Source organism: Protomyctophum bolini (assembly GCF_963924005.1).
Source record: "Protomyctophum bolini genome assembly, chromosome: 13".
Lineage (NCBI taxonomy): Eukaryota > Metazoa > Chordata > Actinopteri > Myctophiformes > Myctophidae > Protomyctophum > Protomyctophum bolini.
Genome location: NC_137874.1, coordinates 17,674,233 through 17,696,110, shown reverse-complemented (window position 1 = coordinate 17,696,110; position 21,878 = coordinate 17,674,233). Strand labels below are relative to the sequence as shown.

The following is a 21,878-nucleotide window of genomic DNA, read 5'->3' as shown; positions in this document are numbered from 1 at the left end:
CAGTATGTCGCCTATTGGGAGGTGCAGGTGTCAATTATTGTAGGCCTACTCACGAGGAGTAAAATCACACCTGTGTGAACTGAGCGGTGCAATTTATTTATAGTTACTATACTATACTGTGCTCTGTATAGCTGCATTGTAGTGTACTGTGATCTCTACTGTATAGGCCTAGCTACTTTGATTATTTTTGGAAAAACTCTTCGAGAAATGACAGTTACCTTGTGGGGGTCCCCGGGGGTCCGTGGAACATCCAGACCCACAAGAACGCAGCCAGAGTGCCGGCCCTGTACCGGCGAACCGACCCGTGTCTGAAACGGTCGATAATTGACCATGTGGGAGTCCCCGGACCATCCAGACCATCAGGAACGCACCGGCCACGTACAGTCGTACTGTAATCAGTGTAATGTACTCTGTGCTGTACTCTACTGGTCACTTTAGGACGGTGTTGTTGCAGTTGCAGGCTTGCAGCTGTCTGTGCTTGGAGACACGTAGGGTCACACATGCTCTGCGTAATGGAGCGGAGGCAGTGTGGCACACTGGCACCGCTCAAAAATAAAACTCCTTAAAGCTGTTATTCTGATAAGGAAGTAAAGGAACTATTAAGGAAGACACATTTTCCACTCCACTGTTCTAATTATTTTCGGATCATCTCTCTATCAGAAAATGCGATGTAGTATACAGTAATCTGTCTGTCGTGTCGTCATTGTCGTGTGACTCGTGTCCATCCCCAGAGCAAAAACATTGCTCGACTGGTGCAAAAACGAGTGCAATGCGCTCTAAGGTGGGCCGAGGGGGTGCACACTGCACACGTCAAACTAGGATGACGCCAGTTCATCATGACATGGATGGTCCATTGTATGACGACCCTGTTGCGTTGGGAACCTGAGTGACTGAGTTGGGCAGCAGTGGGAGATACTATTATATTTATAGGCCCGCCATTTTCCTGGGAGCAAAACCTCGAGTCCTTCTAGAGCCAGCAGGGGGAGGCGGTGTGGAGCGTGGAGCCAGAGTTCTCCGTGCCTGGGAACCAGCAAAGAAAAACGAGAGAGAGAAAGAAGAAGCCAGCCCGTCAGACAGTGGAGGAAGGAGAAGAAGAGGCTCGTACGGCCAGTGGGGAGCGGAGGGAGAGAGAGAGACGGGGAACGTTTTAGGACCGATCAGACTCCTGGTTCGTATCTTTAAAATGAAAAATATCATCGGTCCTGACTGCGATTCTACACTAGTCTGTAACGTAAAGTCCGTGGACTTATAATGTCTTCCCATTGGGGTGGATTATGGATAGGTTACAAGTCGTAACTGTAAAAGCCTTTAGTATACGTTTGTCGCGTGACAGAAAAAAAGAACAGCCGATCTACAAGCTCACATCACTGTGAGCTTGTAGATCGGCTGTTTTTTGTCGCGCGACACCGGCGTGCGGCCCAGTGTAAAGCACCCCCGTTAAAACGCCTGACTGTCTGTCTGTCTGTGTATGTGTGTGTGTGTCTGTCGTTCTGATGGTTTCTTTCTGTCTCTCTCGTGTCAGGTGGCTGCTGGGTAAAGAACCGTGGGAAGCGACACAATACAACAAAACGCTGGATTTGGTTTGAAACATCAACGTTGACCCCGATTTCTCCCCCGTCTTTGTTGTTTGAAGTCCACCTACCAGCCACACAACAAGGAGGAAAAGATGTCTGGACAGAGCATTACAGACAGGATAACGGCCGCTCAACACAGTGTCACCGGCTCGGCGATTTCCAAAACTGTGTGCAAGGCGACTACGCACGAGATTATGGGGCCAAAAAAGAAACATTTGGATTGTGAGTATCCAAAAACGCGCGGGGGGGCTTTGCTTTGGTTACATTGTTGCGCATTCCATTGGCTTGTAAAGACTTTTCCTCTCAGACCCTTATGTGCGAGGGGGCTGCTGTGGTTGTGGGAGGCCTATGCATGTAGCTTTGATAGCATATCTGCCTATCAAATCAAAATATATATACTGCTTCCTCTCTTCCTTACACTTGTTGTGACTGAAACAGACCCCTGTTTGTTCTGGTCTCCAATGCTGACAACAGAGGGCCTACAGTATGGCTGCCATGGGTTGCACTGTTAGAGCTATCTCATTGTGTTGAACCTTTAACTTTTGATCAAATCATTAACCACATTCTCCAGACGCCCACTGTACTTAGATGTTGCACATATGACTTTCATCTGGTGTCTGGAACAGTGTTATGTTAGACTTCTCGTTCTCGCTGTGTGTAATAGGCCTCTACTTGGAGTTGGAGCTCAATTTAAATACTCCCTGTAAGACAATAATTATTCTTTCTGTAGAGTGTAGAGCCCATTCTTTGTTTATGTCAATATTAAGTGGTGTTTTACTTGTGTGCACTCTTGTCAGCGAGCATGCAAAGAAGTTACTAGTTTAAGATTGCCACTATTATACGGTATCCTGTTTCAGAATAGGTTAATTCAACTCATTGGGATTTTGTAAAGGAATGTGTTCAATTGAATTGTAGCTCGGGTATAATTCTCTCCTAGTGTAGGTAGAGAAGATTGGCTACTGCTAAGTTAACATAGCCTTTGCTCTTCCTGACATTTGGCCATATTTGAGTCACTGTCTGTTCCTAGATATCCACGTGTGCTATTTGGGGATTGACCTCCTTCCAAGACAAACGGATCGCGTTGGGGTCTTACTCTATGAGAGAGGATTTACCATAAATCCACTATCATTTTGAAGAAATGTTCTCAATCCTGAGACTGTAGAAACCACTCGGTGCCTGTATGTATGGTCTGTCTGCTCAAGAGGATGTGACTAAGGAATTCACTATTTGTTTTGCCTTTTTTATCTCGAGTTTGAACTCACTCAACAATTTCCCTTCCCCTGAAATTATCTTCAGTCGCAAAATAACCCGTTGATCGTGCCTCTGCTTAACAGTAGGACACCCTCTGTTTTTTGACAGCAGGATGTGAGGTTATTGATTGTAGTTATGCCAAAGTCTTTTAGGGACTCCTAACCCTTGAAGGGTGTGTGACTGTGTGTGTGATGTTTAGACTACTAGAGTATATACCCCATGGAGGCTGGATGTGAACTATTGGCTTTGCAAATAGGCCTGTCAACATTTGTTTCTCTGTTGGTTTATTTTATTTCCTATGCCCTAAAAGGTTACAGCTCACAGTGTGGGATCTGTAGCCTCCTGTCCAATCTTTGCACAGATGCAGTTGTCAGTACTGTAGTTGTTAAATTGCCTGGTATTTCTTACCTGTATGCTGCATATTTTAATATACTTTGTTTCAGAGTAGTCACACCAAGCTTTGGTGTTCTCGGATTATTGGGTCTTGTCAGTTCATTCTTTAGAAGGAAAAAAAAAAGAATGGCACAATCGGTAGTCCTGGGAACGCTGGGGGCGTGTTCTCTCCTCTGCGTCATCAGTGCCCATACCCGAGGCGGGGTTGGCGAAAGGGCCTTTCTGTGTGGAGTTTGCATGTTCTCCGCGTGTCCCCTAGGGTAGGTACCCTCTCAAAAAACATGCAGTAATCCTGGTCTCTAAGCCTGATGGAGGGGAAAGGAACTGGTTGGAATAACGTGTTCCTTCCACATGCTACGTCCAGCCAGGGAACCCCCCCCTCGTCCGTCCGTCAGGTGAAAAGAAGCAGCTTGGACTCCTCATGCATAGATGGAAGCATGAGGTCAGTCCACTGCCCCCCCAGGTTGGCAGAGGAAGTGTAGCGCTCTGGATTATATTAGATAATTGACACTGGGTGAAAAAATGGTTGGGTTGCAAAATTGTGGGATCAAAAGAAGAAAATATAAATTTGTCTAACTTAATTTATTTTTGAATTCCCAGTTTAAATGTTGCGATTGTGCACATGGTTTACTTTGAAGGGAATCCATTGTGGCCTACTTCTAATGAAACGACCACCAGAAAACACGAGAAAAACTGGGCCACAATTTGCTCTAGAAGTTGCATGATGCATCTCTGATAGCTAGCATACAAAACATGCCAGCATAATCAGTCTGTTTCAAAACTCATAGGAAGTCTTCATATTTTCTTGAAACACTCAGGGGTTCTCATATGTACTCTTATGGTTTGATTTATAAAGTTTCTCATTTAAGTGTCCATGTTTGAATATATCATGGCTTAATGATAACTTGCCAAATTAGTCTTGTAAGGGCCCTTAAAAAAATGAAGGCTGATAATAAAGCATTGTAGTATTCTGTCCTGCCCTGAATGACCGCGATCATATCACCTAGCAGCCCTGTGGTTCTTTTTCTGTATAGAATCCTTTCCAGTTACGGTAGTCACTAGTTTTAGTCACAGCATTACCATAAATGCCATGGATTACATTTTGTATGTGAGCATTTTGAAAATGCACCCTGCTGCAGTATACAGATGAGGACCCAGCTGTGCAGGAACCATGTACAGCCGGTGACTCCTTGATCATGGCACTGCTGCTGGTGCAAGGCCTCTCCTGGCTCCTTGAGCTATTCTAGACTAGAGCGCTGGCAGAAGCAATGTCTAGCAGGAATCGCACTCAGGTTTGAGATAGTTGAGGGTTGGTGTTTCCTCTTGTCTGATTTGCAGGTAGGCTATACGAGATAGTTTGGTTCCCCAGGCGCAGCTCCCTTCAGATTTGGGTTTGGTTTGTATTTTATATTTAATCTTTAGAGTTACCAGTGAGGGAAGAGCTTGTAAACGTCAGACTAAAATCCTCTTGCTGTCAACTTCAAGTTCAACTTTTGTTTACTTGTCTTCCGTTTTAAGCCAGTGTGAAATAACTTGTAGGGAAATGGCTCAATGTGAGGTTAGTCTTGATGTTTGTCCTGAGGTTAGTGCAGTTTAAACCATGTGAACCAACCAAACTACAGGCCAGGCCACGTTATATTTTATCCATTGTTATTTAATATATTCGTTCTACTTACATTTGCTGTTGTCATGAAAAGAAAGCAAGAAGTTCAAGTACACATTAGTGAGATTTTATGGTCTACGTTAATTGCTGTTATGTAAATTGTGTTTGTCACTGCTGTTAAAGAATAGCTCAAAGTTCTCTCATGAGGTCATGAATATGTTAAAGTAACTCTGCTGCACTTTCTCCCTCTGATAGAAATATGTTGAGGAATAACCAAGATGAAATTTCAGGAGGGTATTTATATCTGTGGCACATCGGCGTGGTGTGTGATGTATTCTTTTTGCTGTAGTATATAATCTTCAAAGAGTAATCTGTGTAGTATTTTCTTAGAGAGATGACTGACCATTTCTTGAAGTTATTTTAGTTTCATTCCTTTTTAGAGACTTTAATACATGGAACGCAGCTAGCTGGCTAGCCTATAATAATATGGTAACCGTTTCGGTTCTACACATTTTTCCCCCCATTTGCTAGACAAGGGCTTAATGTATGGTCAATCATTAGTTCGCTGATACTTTGAGCTGGGTCCAAATATGTGCCAAACAGCTGTTTACATGTGCACTTAAGTAATTAATTGTACTCATGTTTGTGGTATTTTTATGGTAGATGTGAAATTCCAAATGAGCACAACATCACATCTTTAATTTTGGATATCTTGTTTTGAGTCTTAAGTCCACAGGCATGTTGATGAGGCATAAACAATTAATAGAAAAAGTAACTACAGTACTATTTCCAAATCATACTTCTGTGAAATAAATGAAGGTATTCTTGTGTTTTAGGATTTGGTCCATCAAGTAGGTTACAATACCTTTCGGAAACGGAATACAAAGGAAAGTACGCACATCTCTAGAAAACTTTCAGGTGCTGAACAAGAAGAAATAGTCCGCACACTGTTGTGTAGCTCCCACAGGAAATTAATTTAAGGATGACAACGTTTCGAGCCCTTATGGATCTTCGTCAGGTATATGATATATTATACCTGACGAAGACCCATAAAGGGCTACACAACAGTGTGCGGACTATTTCTTCTTATCCTACAATACCTTTCACCATATATACTAACGGGACTGGTTTTGTGGGGAACATAGAACCTGGGGAACATGGGTACGCCCACACACAGTGACATTTGAAGCACTTAAGACAGTCATGGATTTGAAAGTTCTTGCCAAAAATCGTCCCTGGAGAATATCTTATTTTAAGATTGAAATTATCCAATCCACACCAGTGGCCACATGTGGGCCTTTGGGGACCATGTCTGCTCAAACGCTGTCCAGAGGTCTGGCGTGAGAATAGTCGCACCTAAAAAATAAATACTTTGCACAGGCACACATGGTGTACTACAGCATTGTTTAACACTTGAACTGGCCATACGATAACTCTGACCATGGCTCTGATCAGTGCAATAAAGGACTCAATTTTAAGGTTTTGTTCTCAAATCTAGTGCTTTAACAATGTTTTTAAAAACAAGTACCACTCACCATGTCATTAGTTTACATACAAGCAAGTTGCCATCTAGTTGAACTGTCTTTGTGGCCTCTTTGACCCAAGCATGCAGTTACAAACCTGACTGCCATCAGACTTTGGTGTCAACTAGGGCTGGGCATTGACCGGGTAACTCGGATACAATATCCTGATACAGGAGGTGACGCAATGTGATCGGATACGATTGCCAATACCATTATGACACAGATATCCAAAATTCAACAATCTTCCAAATATGGACTTTGAGAGGGCTACCTTTTAGTTTCTCACGTCCTCTCCCCAGTCTCCACTCTCCTCTGTCTCGCTTCTTTCTCCTTCCCTCTAGTCTACATTATAACGTCCTCTCCCCAGTCTCCACTCTCCTCTGTCTCGCTTCTTTCTCCTTCCCTCTAGTCTACATTATAAAGTGATTTACAGTATAACGGTAGAGCTCATTGCAGTAAGACATTTTGTTTTTACCTTTCAAGACAGGAACTCATTTTTGGCTAGTTGTTGTATACAGTATATAGCAAGTAGCAACTTATATATATATTTTTTTTAATAAATAGTTTTTCAGAACTTAGGTCAGGGAATTAATAGAAGGCATTTTTGCAATCTGCCTCGGATCTAAATGGGATAATAAAAAACAAAATATTGTGAAATTGGCTTATCGATACTATACAGTATGGGCATCCCAATATTAAATATTTTGAACACAGCGATTGCGTTAGTAAGCTTTAAAGTTGAAGATAAATAAGGGTGCATTGAGTTATGCTTATTGCTTACCCTATTTATTATGACCTTACGCTTTAGAAGTAATAAAGAATGAGGGGGGCAGTAAAAGCAGAAGTGAGTAGATTTCATGTATAGCCTTTATATTTGGTATGACATAACAATCACTTCCTTGAGGTCACCTTGAATGGAAGATTTTCTTCATGTCATTTAAGTGCATTTCTTGTGCTGCAGCTGTGTCAAGGTGATTCACACAGCAGCCACCGAGGTGGATTAGAGTCACACTGTTACTCTAGTTTGCACACACCTTTTTAGCCCTCCCAAAGTCACCGCCTGGAGGTTAAGTCCCCCCCAAGCCCACCCCATGTCCCTATAATGGAATGCACTGGCCCACTAGGAGCATGTGACTGCGGTGGCATCGTATGGCAGCTCTTAAAAAGAGTGCTGACACACTGTCAACCGGCTCGTCTGAATGGAGCATACTGTACCACTCAAAGGCCTGTGTGATTCAATGGCGCAAGTCTGTAGTATCCAGGCCAGAACCAAATGGTTATCCAAATAAGTGTCGGCAAAGGCCAGCGCTGTGTGTGTGTATGTGTGACTTAAATTACGTTGCCTGTGTTTGTGAGGAAGCAATTTCACTACTGGGATTAATAAAGTACTACTACTACTACTACACAGAGACATTACCTCACCGCGAGAGGATATGTAACTCAAACCCTATGTCTAGAAGCTATGTCTTGTTTTCTGGGTTATTCCAACTGCCTGTCTTATCTAATGCTTCAGTTATGTTATATTATCAGTTATGTTATATTACTGCCTGTCTTATCTAATGCTTCAGTTATGTCATGAAACTTCAGATTTCCATTCATACCGGCATGGGGTTTCACTGGGCGTCTACTATTATGAATCTGTCGCCGAACAAACATGTCCAGGGCAACAGGATTTTAAAGGGAAAGACATTTCCTGAAGCAGGAAGTGTTCCTGTATTTCCTGAAGGCATGCCTTTTAGATTGCCAAGCATAAATGCTAACAGGAAGTCATTATACAATGCCCCCTCCCCAGAACGCTAGGGAGCCAAACTGATCAAATGTCGAGATTGGCTGGGGCACTTTTGATCCACTTCCTCTCAATTATGCCTGATTACGAAAGCACAAGAATTCCACCAGCCAGGTTTGAGAATAGAAATGACTTGATAGTTGATGGCCCATACAGTATATATTCCATAACCATGTGGATTTGTTTTGTAAGGACATTTGCTTGTGTTTTAACTTTAATTTGACAATTTGTCAATCTGGCAATGCTCGTATGTGAAAGCCAAAATTACTAGACGGCTATGTTGTAAAGCAACAATTTTCACCACAAATCAATTAAATGCCATTGAACACATGCATGTCTCCGCGTTGGTGGTCTACAACTTTTCATCTTTAACTTAAGCTTCACTTAAGCATGAAAAGGTTTTGCAAGTGGTAACTAAATTGTACTGAAGTACTTTTAACTGAGGCCGCTTTCTTGGAGATTGTTGCCGAGCAGATGGGCATTAAATAAAATCGAAACATTTGAAGTTAATCTGGAGTGGCTAATTGTTGCTCTTTGAAATGACTCATTAACAGTTTACAACAGTTGCTACTATATTGGCGTGCTCGGCCACAGCCAGACCCTTTAAAAAAACAAAATGAAATAGACACTTAAGTTTGTTCTTGCATCCCATTTGTCATACTGTGATATCAGTTATTCACGTTGCTGGCAAGATGGCTGCGGTCTGAATATGGAGAATAGCAACGCAACACCATTTCAACTATGGGTTTGCAAATATAATCTCAGTGCAAACCAGTTGAAAGGAGGATTTTCAAACCTCTATAAGTCAGACTCCAGGATCACTGTCCTTGGTGGATTTTCTGCCATCCACATTTTCAATTTAATTTGTGCCTTTGTACCACGACGCTGCCTCTGCCGCTTGTTCCAATGATACTAGTGTGTGTGTGTGTGTAGCGAGTGTGTGTGGGGGGGCGGGAAAACTCTGTCTTTTAAAGTGAATGCATATGCTGGCACTGGGAACTGGGGTTTATGCTGGTAGAGAGAGAGTTAAGGAGATGTGTGTGTCTCTGGCTGCCTGGGTCTGTCCCTGGCTGGGTCTGAGCACGAAAATAGCGTTTGGTTGGTTTTCACAACAAAGTGTCACTGTTGCGCGCGCGCGCGCGCGCGCGCGCGCACACACACACAATATATGATGATTTTGGGTGTGACAGCACAGGGACCCCCTGGGGACCACCACACGTTAACTGTCATTTCTCAACCGTTTCGGACGTGGGGGGCTCGGGTGCCTGGCTACTTGCATGCTCTGCTCTGGATGTGCATTTTGATTGTGAATGCATATTCTTTATGTAAATCCAATAGTGAGAAATTAGAATCTATCTACAACGTGTCACTTTGAGGTTGTTTGCCTGATTTTGCAGAACGTTCACTCATGCTGCCCAGAATAGAGAGACACTAGCCAGGGTTCATGTGGTTAATGGGCACATTATTTCTCACAGATGAGGGGAAGGAAATGCCTCTGCCACTGTGTTCTGATGGTGGTTAGAGGTTGTGGAGCAGGGGTTCTCAACCTGTGGGTTGCAACCTCAGGGGATTGCCAAATTACCTATTTCGGGAGGTCGGTCATTAATTCATTTTCTGAATGAATTAATGTGTGCGAATGTATCGAACCCGCGACACGCTGTCAGGCTGGATTAGCAGCCTAAGTAAATTGAAAGTATATTGTCACCTTTTGGATTTTAAAACATGGTTGTCTGTGTACATGTTTATAGTTAGTCTTATCTGTTATGTTTATCTTGCGCGTAATTGCAATAAACAATCGGGCTAGCATACAGGAGGAGGGTTGGTATCAGTCTACAGTAGCTAGCATGAATGAATGAGCAAGGCACATTTACTGTTATAGGCGTTGGTCTTAATGTACTAGAAAATGTGATTATTACTGACTTAGAGTATTGCTTGCTTCCCGTTTTGGTAGAAAAGCTGGACTTATCACTTCCGTTCTCATGTTGTGCATAGGCCACTAGTGGGATCGGTCAGTGTAGCCTCTCTCCTTTGAGTGCCTTGAATCCTCCACCCTGGCATGCTTCTCGTTTTTGGAACTTGGACACGATCCTTCCCAGAACCAGGCGATATCACAACTGAGCTCTTGTCTGATTCCCACCAGCTGTCTTGTTTTGTTTCACTTTACTTCCTGTGGCTTGCCGCATATTCTCAATCTTGTGCAAACGTTTCTGACATTGCTGCCAACATCAGCTCAGCCCATGTTTTGCACAGCATTTTTTTTCATTCAAGCTTTATTTAAATTCCCAGAGAAATCAATTGAGGGAGACCCTCAATGATGCCGAGATTACACAAGTTCAAAGAATACAAAAAACAAATTAAGATTCAAGAACAAACAATTTAAAACGGTTAAATATTGACAGCTATCAGTTAAAACCGTTGCATACAGGTAATGTCTAGAATTGGGTGCACCAATACTGAAAGCAGCCTTTCCCAGCTCAGCCCAGTTAAAATATGACTACCGGTAGGTTTCTGATGTAGCAATGGTGGTCATTTTCCAATCAGGGCTTTATATATGAAAAGGTGCCAATGATTATTGTGTCTTTCAGTCAGAGAAGACCAGCCAACATTATCATACAATGTAGTGTGTGTTACTGTTCCAATCCAACACTAATGGACCCTTTGTAGTCCTTGTCCCGACAAGTCCACCACACAGGTCATGTTTTACACTCATATTAAGTAACGGTTATTGTTGAGGCATTGGGAAAAGTTCAGTTTGTACTTAAGTTAAGTTAAGTTTAATATAAGAACAAGAACACATGATGAATGCATGATGTCTCACTCTCTTGCTCTCTCTGCCTCTGTCCCTCCTTACCCCAGTTAATCTGAACATTAAAATTAATAGTTTTTGTGTGGATACCACATGGGGTTTGTGGTATCCTCGATCAGTAGTTCCCAACCTTTTCATACCGCAACCTCCCTAATGAATCCCCCCCCCCCCCCCCCCCCATAATCAGATTTGAACAGGGAACCCCCTACCCTGACAAGAACTTGAGTAGAGGCATTACATTTAGTTACTTTGTTCCACAAATGCATGTTGTGAAAATAGCCAATCTACAAGCTCACAACACCTCGCAATGTGAGTCGTTGTGAGCTTGTACAGATCAGCTAACTTCTAAATGTTTGCCTCTTTCTTATATTGACAATTTTAGCCTATGTTTAACCAGTTTGTACAGTATAGTTTGTTGATTACTTTTGTTGCAACTGGTCTTTGCCAGGTGCTTGAAAAGCACCTGGACTACATTTGCTACTACCTCTAGTAGCGACTATAGTGGATACTTTTTCATGATTGGCCGCCTCGTTGACTTCCCCATAAAACCCATAGTCTGAACTAGTGATGCACCGAATATTCGGCTGCAGAAAATATTCGGCAGAAAACGGCTAAAAAAATCATTTTTGGCCTTTTCGGTTTCGGCCCGAATAGGCAGAAAATATATCGCCGAATAGTGTATGCAATTAATGCATTCAAAAGAGCTGATTAAATGTTTTATGGACCCATAATAGTGATTATTATTTAAGTTAAGTTTTGCCATAACCATTTATTTTGCCATATAGCTTTAAGGTACGGCCATGACAGCAATGGTAGGAAAAACGATATATAATATAAATCATATTCGGATATTCGGTATTCGGTTTTCGGCCAACTGTTTCCTATGTTTGGTATTCGGTTTCGGCCAAGAATTTCCCTTTCGGTGCATCCCTAGTCTGAACGGCCAACCCATACTCGGTCTGAACGCTGCAACGTGAAGCAGAGGCACACAAACTGATTATACTGTAGATGTTCATAAACAAGAACTTTCTGCACCTGGCAGTTATGACTGAGTTATGACATTCTTGTTTTTATTTTAGTTAGTAAATTCTAAATTGACATTTTAAAGGATTTTTAAGACCCTTTTAATATCATCTGGTGACCTCACTGTCCTATATTATATAGATAATAGTAGTAATTTTTTAAATGCATACTGATGGATGCTGTTTTTTGTGTTGGTCAGTTGAGGTGAGGATAACCGCTAGACTAAAATGAATTGAAATGAGTCTTCAGGCCTGCCTTTATTTTTGCATTTAGTGGTCTTAGCGTGCATCCACATTGGCATAAGTTAACCACAGTGAACTGTACTCCAGAGGCATTCTAAAGGCTGGAATCCCTTGCATTTCATGGGACTCACTGCTGTAACTGTAATCTAAGAATGTCCCAGACAAAAGATTCCCAATGTGTGTTTGTCAACCCCATCATTTCAACACAGGCCTTTAAAGGAATAAAATAACACTTGAGGCCAGTGGAATGAGACTTGTCCATGTCAGCTTTTCTCCTGTCAATCATTCCTTGTTTAGCTACCGTACTAAATCAGTTAATTTTAATGTTGTAAAAAGTGTGTGTGTGGTAGGGGGCTGGAGCGTTGGGGTGGATCGGTAGATGCAGGTCACATTTTGATAAAAAAAATTCCATTGTTGCTGGTCGTACATACTTATATATATATAGATAAAAAAAGAAGCTGAACACGTTGATTTCAAAGCACTAACTTATTTTGTAAACCTCAACTGTGAATTGCTCACTACGCATGAGACCTCTCAGATCAGATATCAGGTCTCTTAACTACCTAGAATAAAATCTATACAGTATCTGGTGAAGGTGCGTTTAATGGTGTAATGACTCAAGGCCACGAGGTCTCCCACAGCTGTGTCTTTAAAAAGCAGGCCTCAAGACCAAGATTGCCATGAAACTGTGTGTGCATGCAGTTGATGCTGTCGTGTCTTAGCCCCTAGGAGGATTAAACCTACTGATGGTGGTGACCATAGCCTTTCTTTCCTCTAATATAGGGGCCTTCCAAAGTTTTTCAGGCCACAGACCACTTAGCTGAGTGAGATGAAGCACGGACCCCCAGTACATATTGCATTTGTGTTAACAAATGTACTACTTCTGACGGAAGGTTCCGCCAGTTGGAATCCATCGGCAACTGCTTCTGGCGTAATGTTCCGTCTGATAAGCTTTATTATTGATATCAAACCGGATCGCTGATTTCTTTTTTTTTTGTTGCTTGGCCTTTACTTCTTTAGCGATCCTAGACCGGATTGCGCAACCGCGCTGCCGTTCACCTCTTTATACAGGCTGACTAAAAAGCTGACTAAATCTACGGAGCTCTCCATGGTTTAAAATGTGCAATGATCGAAGGTCTTTGCTGATTATCCGGTGGTCTAGATGGGAACATTGGCACTTTCTAGAGCAAGGATGGCTTCATTTTAGCTCGCTAGCATTGAAATTTGTTAAAAAAATGTTCAATCACTGCTGTAGGGTTTAAGGGCCGATTCATACTCCTAAGGAGTAGCATGGCCTCTGAGGGCTCACTGTTGTAGGATTTAAAGAATGGAATGGAATTTTTGGTCATTTTATTTAGAAGTTTCAGTCTGAAATGGAAGCCTGTATGTTTCTGAGCCCATCAGAGTGTTGCATCTCTACAGGCTATGGGAGGTTAGTGGATTCACTACACACTGTTTGTTTACAAGTGAGAGACGGATGACCAGCAATGAATGTTTGCTATTAGTATTACTTGGCTTATTTCTAACCTATATTTTCAGATGCATAATATTTTAGAGTGCTGATTAAGTTTAAATTGAGTAATATCTTGAATGAGATTAAAAACTGAGTTCTGTAATCAACGGTATTCCCAGCCCATATATATGCTCTAAAAGTGTGAAAAACGTATTTTTATATTTCTGTTTTATGTAGTGGATTCACACTAAAAACAAGTGCTACTGTACTTGCATTTTACTGTATGCAAACTTCTCTGAAGTATTATTGTCCATCGGGGGGGAGAGAGCTATATACTGCTGGAGAAGGTCATTTATCGTCTCCTCTTCGAGAGTGTCATCTCTGCCATATTGTGTTTTTGTCAGGTGAAACCTGACCTAACAATGCTCATGAAATGTAAGTGACTTTTAAGCGACTTTGCGCCACCTAGTTCGACTGATCTGATTGGCTCCTCTGGCCAATGGGACGGCAAAGCTTCCCTCTGGCCAATGGGAAGGGGAGAGGCAAATATCCCTGGCAGCCACGCAGGCTGCAGAAAGACAGTGCAGAGCAACGCATGCAGCAGAGAAGCATGCTCGCACTCACAGGGTGATGGGGAAGGAAGAGTATCGATATATCTAGTATGCAATATAACTTCAAACCAAACGCGGCTGAAACGGTGCCAATGCACAGCGCCAATGCGCTTCTTTCACCTGACAAATATCACTATGTGATCATTTATTGTTTTAAATTAAAATTTGTCAAGGTTTCAGCCAAATTAGAGCCTCATTGTAAGTATTTCTTAGCATTAAATGAATTAATTTATTTGGTGATAAAAAGAAGCGCACATCAGTACCTCCGCAACATACAACAGACAAATCACAGAGGGATAAAAAACACAAAGCTCTAAGCCTTATTTCCATTGTGGTCCTCTAGTCAAGTTAATATTTCATAGATATGTCATAGAGTACTGATGTCATAGGCTCACGCTGGCCACATGAAATACGATACCCACTTTGGAGTTTTTTCTTTTTTTTTTTTTTACATCTGGTCTCTTATTCAATGTTTAAGTTGGTTGCTGCTGGTAAATGTACTGAACTCCTGAACATTTCTTAATTAGACTTCACACCACAAATCTGTACACCATAGCTTTGACCAAAATAATCCTAGCATTTGGGCGAGGTACCGTGTTTAATCTACTAGTTCTGAACATTGTTTGGTTTGATGGGAGAATGTTGTTGGGAGGATTGCACTGCCCACAGCCATTTCAGTTGGGCCTGAAAAGGCCTTTGTTATCACATGGGTGGGCTATTGTATATGTAACAAGCTAAAAAGCCTTTTGTGTGTCTTTCAGCAAACACTGAGGCGGTTTCATAGACCACCCATGTAAACAGGTTGCAACAAGCTGTTGTAGTGCAAAAACGGCAAAATCCACAAAAGGGTTATGATTAAGTATGTAGGGGTACCCAGCAGTTCACCAGCACAATGAGATTATACAGAATTACAATAATTTTAAGCACATACATTGCTAATTCAAAAGTAGCAGATACTGTATACAAGCTCACAGCCTCACAGTCACTTGGTGCTGCACTGTGAACTTGAAGTGTTTGGAAATTGATTTTTGTGACTTATGTTACACAAATCTTCTTATGGGGTTCCCTTGGACAAATCGTTTTCAGGTGGGGGGGTCCACAGCCTAATAAATATCAATTTCGGCGTCCTCATCATTAAAAGGTTTCAGAATCTAAATAATAAAGCCGTTCAAACCATTGAACGGCAAATGAGGGCGATGATGCAGTTTCACCTGCTGATGATCATTCATCTCCCTCAGCCATCTAAAATTCACTTAAATATTTATTGTTGTTGTCTTGCCAAGCTTCTTTTGGCATCTGATGGCAATGAAAATTGAATAACTGGGATCAGCCTCAAGAGTTAGCCAGCCTGTCACATGATTGCATGGAAGAGGACAGAAAACTTATTTGGCTCTAAATCTGAATTGTTGAGTACCTAATTAAAGATAAGTAATCTGGTATTTTTTGTTTTGAGGAACATTCCAAATGGGCATGAATTTAAGAATCGTTATGAGGCTTTCTTCCACCTTGTCTCTTTGCAGTACTGTCTGTCAGCCCAATGAATCCGTTATGAGGCTTTCTTCCACCTTGTCTCTTTGCAGTACTGTCTGTCAGCCCAATGAATCCGTTATGAGGCTTTCTTCCACCTGGTCTCTTTGCAGTACTGTCTGTGAGGCTTTCTTCCACCTTGTCTCTTTGCAGTACTGTCTGTGAGGCTTTCTTCCACCTTGTCTCTTTGCAGTACTGTCTGTCAGCCCAATTCTGTGCCAGACAGTGTTTGAAAACATCACAAACTGTTAATCACTTTCAAGCTGGGACACCAGCCCTATTTTGTGCATGTCATTAAAGACGGTTTTTAGCTATTCGCTGAACGACAAACGAAGCATTATAAGCCAGGGCTTAAGATTTGCAACAGTGTGCTATTTAGAAAGGGCACATGTGCACTTGTGCAGTCAAATCCTTGTGTTGTTTAAATAAAATGGTCCATGACTCCATGGTGATTCTTTTTTTGACACTGACGGATAAATGAGACAGATGAGTTCACTGCTCAGTACAGGGAAAGGGGTCCGTATGTGAGGATGTATCCATGGCTTGATGAGATGTGCCGGCCCGTCAGTAGGTCAGTCTCATGTCTCTGATTAGGAGAAAGACCACAGGGTGTGTGCAGATTCACTGCAGGCCAGATGGCAGTGGCACAGTGCCATCACTACCATGGCCAGAAGACCACATCCACAGTCAATAACCCAGACAGAGGCACACATGCTTGCCTTCCTACGTCTGTGCCAGGGATCCAGTTGGCCGTCAGTTGACTTATAGTATAACAAAGCTCAGAAAATGATTTTTTTCCCCGGACATTCAGGCTATTACTAATTGACACATTTAATAAACGTATATATTCCGGACTGAGTGAAGGTGGGGAAGCTGCCCTGTGTCAGTTACTGCAGCAGCGTTGCGATTCTCCCTCCAAAATGGCTCTCAATGGCCATCTGAAGGCCGGTGGAGTAGGTGCATTGTGCATCTCAAATTGCACTAAAAATAACTAGACATTTGATTTGCTCATTCACTACCGTGAAAAGCATTGTAGTACATGTAAGGAAAAGTTATTCAAAATTATTTCATATTATTGCTGATTATTCAGGAAAATAAATTGTTTGAAGTAATGTTACTGCAAGGAAAGGCAATGCCGTTTATATAATTTTCCTAGTTCAAAATGTTATAATATGCTGTACCATTGTTAGGCTGGCTATATGATTAAATGCATTGTGATCTGATATTTACGTTATGTAACACCATCCAAATCGGACCTAAAGGTGAGGAGAGAGCCTCTAATTCCAGGAGGTAGAGCTGGGTGTCACATTGTACAACAAAGTCAATTCAGGGCTTAAGTGGTTAATCGGACTAATCGATTTAGTCAATGATTACAAATATTTTATAAAGATGGAGTTCCATGATTTCTTTGTTAATTTTTGGTTGATTGCCCAGCCCTACCAGGGCTTTGCTCATCATCCCTTACCGCATCTCGGCTTTCAGGAACTGTGCACAGTATAGCCTCTGTTTACGTGAGCTCTGCCTCGCCAGCATTAATATGTCCTCCTGCATCATTTTATTGATCTGTGTGACTGTGAGCACTGTGCAGGCAGTCTCTGTGTTTTTACATGCTGCAATAAAGGAGCAGATAAGAGTTGGAGGTTTCCAAATTTGAATCTAAACCAAACTAGAAATGCACTCTCTCGAGGTGCCAACTTGCGCCTTGCTGGCCATACATGGCCTACTTGTCTATTACAACTGCTGTTCTAAATCCTTTAGACCCGTTATTGACCTTATACCAACCTTGAAACGTACCTTAGTTACGTCACCATCAACAGCCAATAAGGGACCACCATTCTTACCCCGCCATGCATACCCAGCTGATCACCAAATGTACCTTAGTTACGTCATCAAGAATGGTGGTCCCTTATTGGCCGGTGGACAACACCGACATACCCAGCCGATCGCAGTACTTGCGCGCTCTGCTGGGGCAAGTAATTAATGTGAACTGCTGTGAATCCCACGTGAAGCAGATTTATCTTGGTTAACTCCCTCCTCTCTCAAACCCTTTGCCCTGCTGCTGATTGTTACCCAAATGGTTACTAAATTCTAAAAAATGTTTTTTTGTGAAGAGGACCACAATTATTGCCTAATTGTAATGAATTATCGTCAATCATTTTCATGTTAAAAATAGTGGAAATGGCTGATCTACAAGCTCAAAATGTGACAGGTTTTGAGCTTGTAGATTGGCTATTTCGACAATGTCTATTTTTAATTATAAAGTAATTAAATGTGCTTGTCATATCTGCCCTGTGTGAATCAAAATGACATTTCTGTTTGGCTTTCCTAAACAAAATTTGCAATGTTCCAACGACAAACACAATTAAATCATTCATCACAGCCATTTGAGTTAAATTTCATAATCGTGACAGGCCTAACCACAATGAAAACAACCTCTCTGGCCTTATTGTGTTGTCGTCCTCGCTGATGCTGTGACTGTATGTCGGGAAAGTGCTGTCTTTTTACGTGATGTCCCCAAATAAAATCAATGATTCTCTCCCTCCCTCTCTCTCTCTCTCACACTCTACCTCTCTCGTTCTTCTCCAGACCTGATTCAGTGCACCAATGAGATGAATGTGAACATTCCTCAGCTGGCCGACACACTGTTTGAGAGGACCGCCAACACCAGCTGGGTGGTGGTCTTCAAATCGTTAACCGCCACACACCACTTAATGGTCTATGGCAATGAAGTAAGGACGTCACCATTCTTAAGAGTCACACATTAAAGGAATACACGAGCAGCTGATGCATTAGTGGACCTTGCTGCATGCTACCATTTGAGCACACTGGATGTTTGGCAGATGCTGTATATCGTTGCTGTCGGGCAGAAACCTCATCTCCATATTATAACTTTTTGTATCATATTCTCATACTTTATCATACAGTGTCGCACAAAAGGAAGCGACTCACTTTGAGCTTGTAGATCTGCTACTTTTGAATTGAAATCCTGAAAAGTAATGGTTTTGGACATTGGGGTGAGGTTTCCACCCGACAGAAGTGATACAGTATATTTAAATTGGCATAATCTAAAAACCACTGTAGCACATTTAATACTGAACGGTATACTGCTTACAGGCTTCTTTTTGCAACATTAGTTGATCAAGGAGTTTGCTTGCCAAATTGTAGTCATTATTGAATGAACAAGTTGGGAGACTGTTTTCATTGTCACGTGTCTTGTTGTATCTGTGTCTTTGTTTCACACACTGTCTTGCAGAGATTCATACAGTATCTGGCGTCAAGGAACACACTATTCAACCTCAGCAATTTTTTGGACAAAAGTGGCCTCCAAGGTAGATGGTTAGCTTTTCGTCTGCTCTTCTCTGCAGCCAATTTGTGCCGTGTGGTGACTTTAAAAAAACATTTTGCTTCTCCTCTCTCTCTGATCTAGGCTATGACATGTCGACGTTCATCAGGAGGTATAGCCGCTACCTAAATGAAAAGGCTGTGTCCTATAGAGGGGTTGCCTTTGACTTCACTAAAGTAAAAAGAGGGTGAGGGGACAAACATTTTATTATAATTGTTGCTGTAGGACTGTTGGCTAATGGCCTAAATAGTAAATACCTTGGCTATTTTCTAATCCCAGAAATGGTAGCCCATTTACCAAGGTCATATTCTTGGTAAAACCTGGTTTTAACCACTTGGTAAAACCTGGTTTTAACCACTTAACTTTGACTGGAGTACCTCTGGGATCTATCCTTGGCCACCAAATTTCCTCACCAAATTACTTCACCAAAAATAGCTAATCTACAAGCTTACAATGTGTTACGTTGTGATGCAATGTGAGCTTGTAGATCTGCTATCTTTTGCTAAATGTTCGCCTGTATCGTGACAGGCCCAGAATAGGGATGCCGCTAGGGTTCAAGTAGTTGAAAACCAAGCACCTGACTATGAAGGATGTGAAGATTTCTGACGTCTTTCCACAGGTCTGATGGAGTAATGAGAACCATGAACACAGAGAAACTCCTCAAGACCATTCCCATCATTCAGAATCAGATGGACGTGCTACTTGACTTCAATGTGAGTTCACGAGTTCTCAGTTATTTGTCAGTACTCTTATTCATACTCTTCCCCATAATTTGGTGATTAGAGGCATTGTGGTTGAAAAAACTGTTACTTTATTGTTTTGGTCTGACCAATTGCTGTACATGTCTGGTATAGTGCAACTTAAATAGTACAAGTAACATAAACTGAATGTGTACTGTGTATATATCTATATCTATATCTTTGCTGTGAGGCGAGGCAGAAACCTCATATCTCCATATTTGTATATATTTTCATAATGCCCTACTTCATTGCACAAAAGTAGTAAATACAGCGATGATGTAAGTCTTGAGCTCTTTTTGAAGAAAGCACAATAAAAGAATTTCTTCATTTTAGCATTACTCAAAATGGAACTCTAACCCTGTCTATGTTCTCTGTAGGTCAACGCTAATGAACTGACAAATGGTGTGATCAATGCGGCCTTCATGCTTCTGTTTAAAGATGCCATCCGACTTTTTGCAGCCTACAACGAAGGAATTATCAACCTTCTTGGTAAGCGAGACCACACTTTCCACAGGGGCCAAGTTTCTCTTGTTCATATAGCTTTGTATGTGTCATTTTGTATTGGTGAGAATTTTGAAGAAATCCAGTGGTCATAATATTCTTAATTTAACCAGTTTACACGGGTGCAGTACTTAGTTTAGACAGTTTTTGGTTTAGACTAGTCATTGGTTAGACCAGTCATTAGTCCTACAACTACAACCCATCTCAAACACTCACCCTAAACCTAACCTCCCACGGGGCAGCACACCTAACCTTAACCCATGTCTAACCAATGACGAGTCTAAACTAAGTATGCACCCCGTTTACACCATGGCATTGCCCAATAGCAATTATTCGAAAGAAAACGTTCTTCTCAAATATGGAATTAATCGAAATGGTAATGAATTGAACAATTGCTTAAAAAAATTGATAGTTTCAGTCGTAGACGATACGAGTGCAAATTCTCACTTGTCCTTGAGAGCAGTGGTTCTCAAACCTTTTCTAGGCCGTAAGAGAAGACTTGTGTCCCCCCTGGACCCATGGGGGTCCCTGGGCCGGGGTGCATACTTAGTTTAGACTAGTCATTGGTTAGACAAGGGTTAAAGGAGAATTCCATGCTAGAAGACTTTTTTTTTTTACCTATTTCTTACCTTTCTTTGTAGTCATTACGTCTCCACCAAAGAGGTCCAGGTGCTTTTTTGTGCAAAAACTCCTTATTGGCTATTTCCCCTACCATAAGCCATCAATGAATTGCATTGAATTGAGTGGGAATTAAATGGGGCTATGGGGTGTTGTGCTAATTCGCTTATTTCCATCGAAATAAGTAGTAAAGTGTGCCGCTTGGGATATTATTTACATTATAAAGAGAGGATATATACAAAAAAAGCAATGGAAATAAGCGAATTAGCACAACACCCAATAGTCCCATTCAATTCCCATTCAATGCAATTAATTTAGGGCTTATGGTAGGGGAAATAGCCAATAAGGAGCTTTTGCACAAAATAACACCTGGACCTCTTTGGTGGGGACGTAACATCTACAAAGAAAGGTGAGAAAGCTTTTTAGTATGGAATTCTCCTTTAAGGTTACGTTTAGGGTGAGGGTTTGACATAGGTTGTAGTTGTAGGACTAATGACTAGTCTAAACCAAAAACTGTCTAAACTAAGTACTGGGCCCCACTTTGAGAACCACTGCTTCAGAGGACCATCCATGTGAAGCAGTTTGATTAGTTGTCTCGTGCTCACTGTAGTGACTGTACCTCTGCGTTCTCTGATGCAACAGAAAAGTACTTTGACATGAAAAAAGTCCAGTGCAAGGAAGGCCTCGACATCTACAAGAAATTTCTCACAAGGATGACAAGAATCTCGGAGTTCCTCAAAGTTGCAGAGGCAAGTAAAGATATACTTTGGGAGAAATGTAAAAGGCCATGTTACACTAATGTTCAGAGAAAAGCATACTTGAGTATAGATGTACGCTTTCTATAAATAAGTGTACTTATCTTATATACTTACATTCTACAAATC

The 21,878-nt window shown here is 41.6% G+C and overlaps 1 protein-coding gene across 22 annotated transcripts in view; it reads left to right on the top strand.

Annotated features, from left to right (window-relative positions):
• The first annotated feature begins 1,054 nt into the window (after positions 1-1,054).
• Positions 1,055-21,878, top strand: part of picalma (phosphatidylinositol binding clathrin assembly protein a) — a 46,475-nt gene continuing 25,651 nt past the window's right edge. For all 22 annotated transcript variants that reach the window (XM_080780691.1, XM_080780688.1, XM_080780693.1 and 19 more), the window contains exons 1-8: positions 1,055-1,168; positions 1,523-1,796; positions 18,379-18,521; positions 19,046-19,121; positions 19,220-19,322; positions 19,755-19,848; positions 20,253-20,364; positions 21,637-21,743. In XM_080780691.1, coding sequence (XP_080636817.1) covers positions 1,667-1,796; positions 18,379-18,521; positions 19,046-19,121; positions 19,220-19,322; positions 19,755-19,848; positions 20,253-20,364; positions 21,637-21,743 — 765 coding nt within the window. In that variant the 5' untranslated portion in view covers positions 1,055-1,168; positions 1,523-1,666. The remainder of the gene's footprint in view (positions 1,169-1,522; positions 1,797-18,378; positions 18,522-19,045; positions 19,122-19,219; positions 19,323-19,754; positions 19,849-20,252; positions 20,365-21,636; positions 21,744-21,878) is intronic.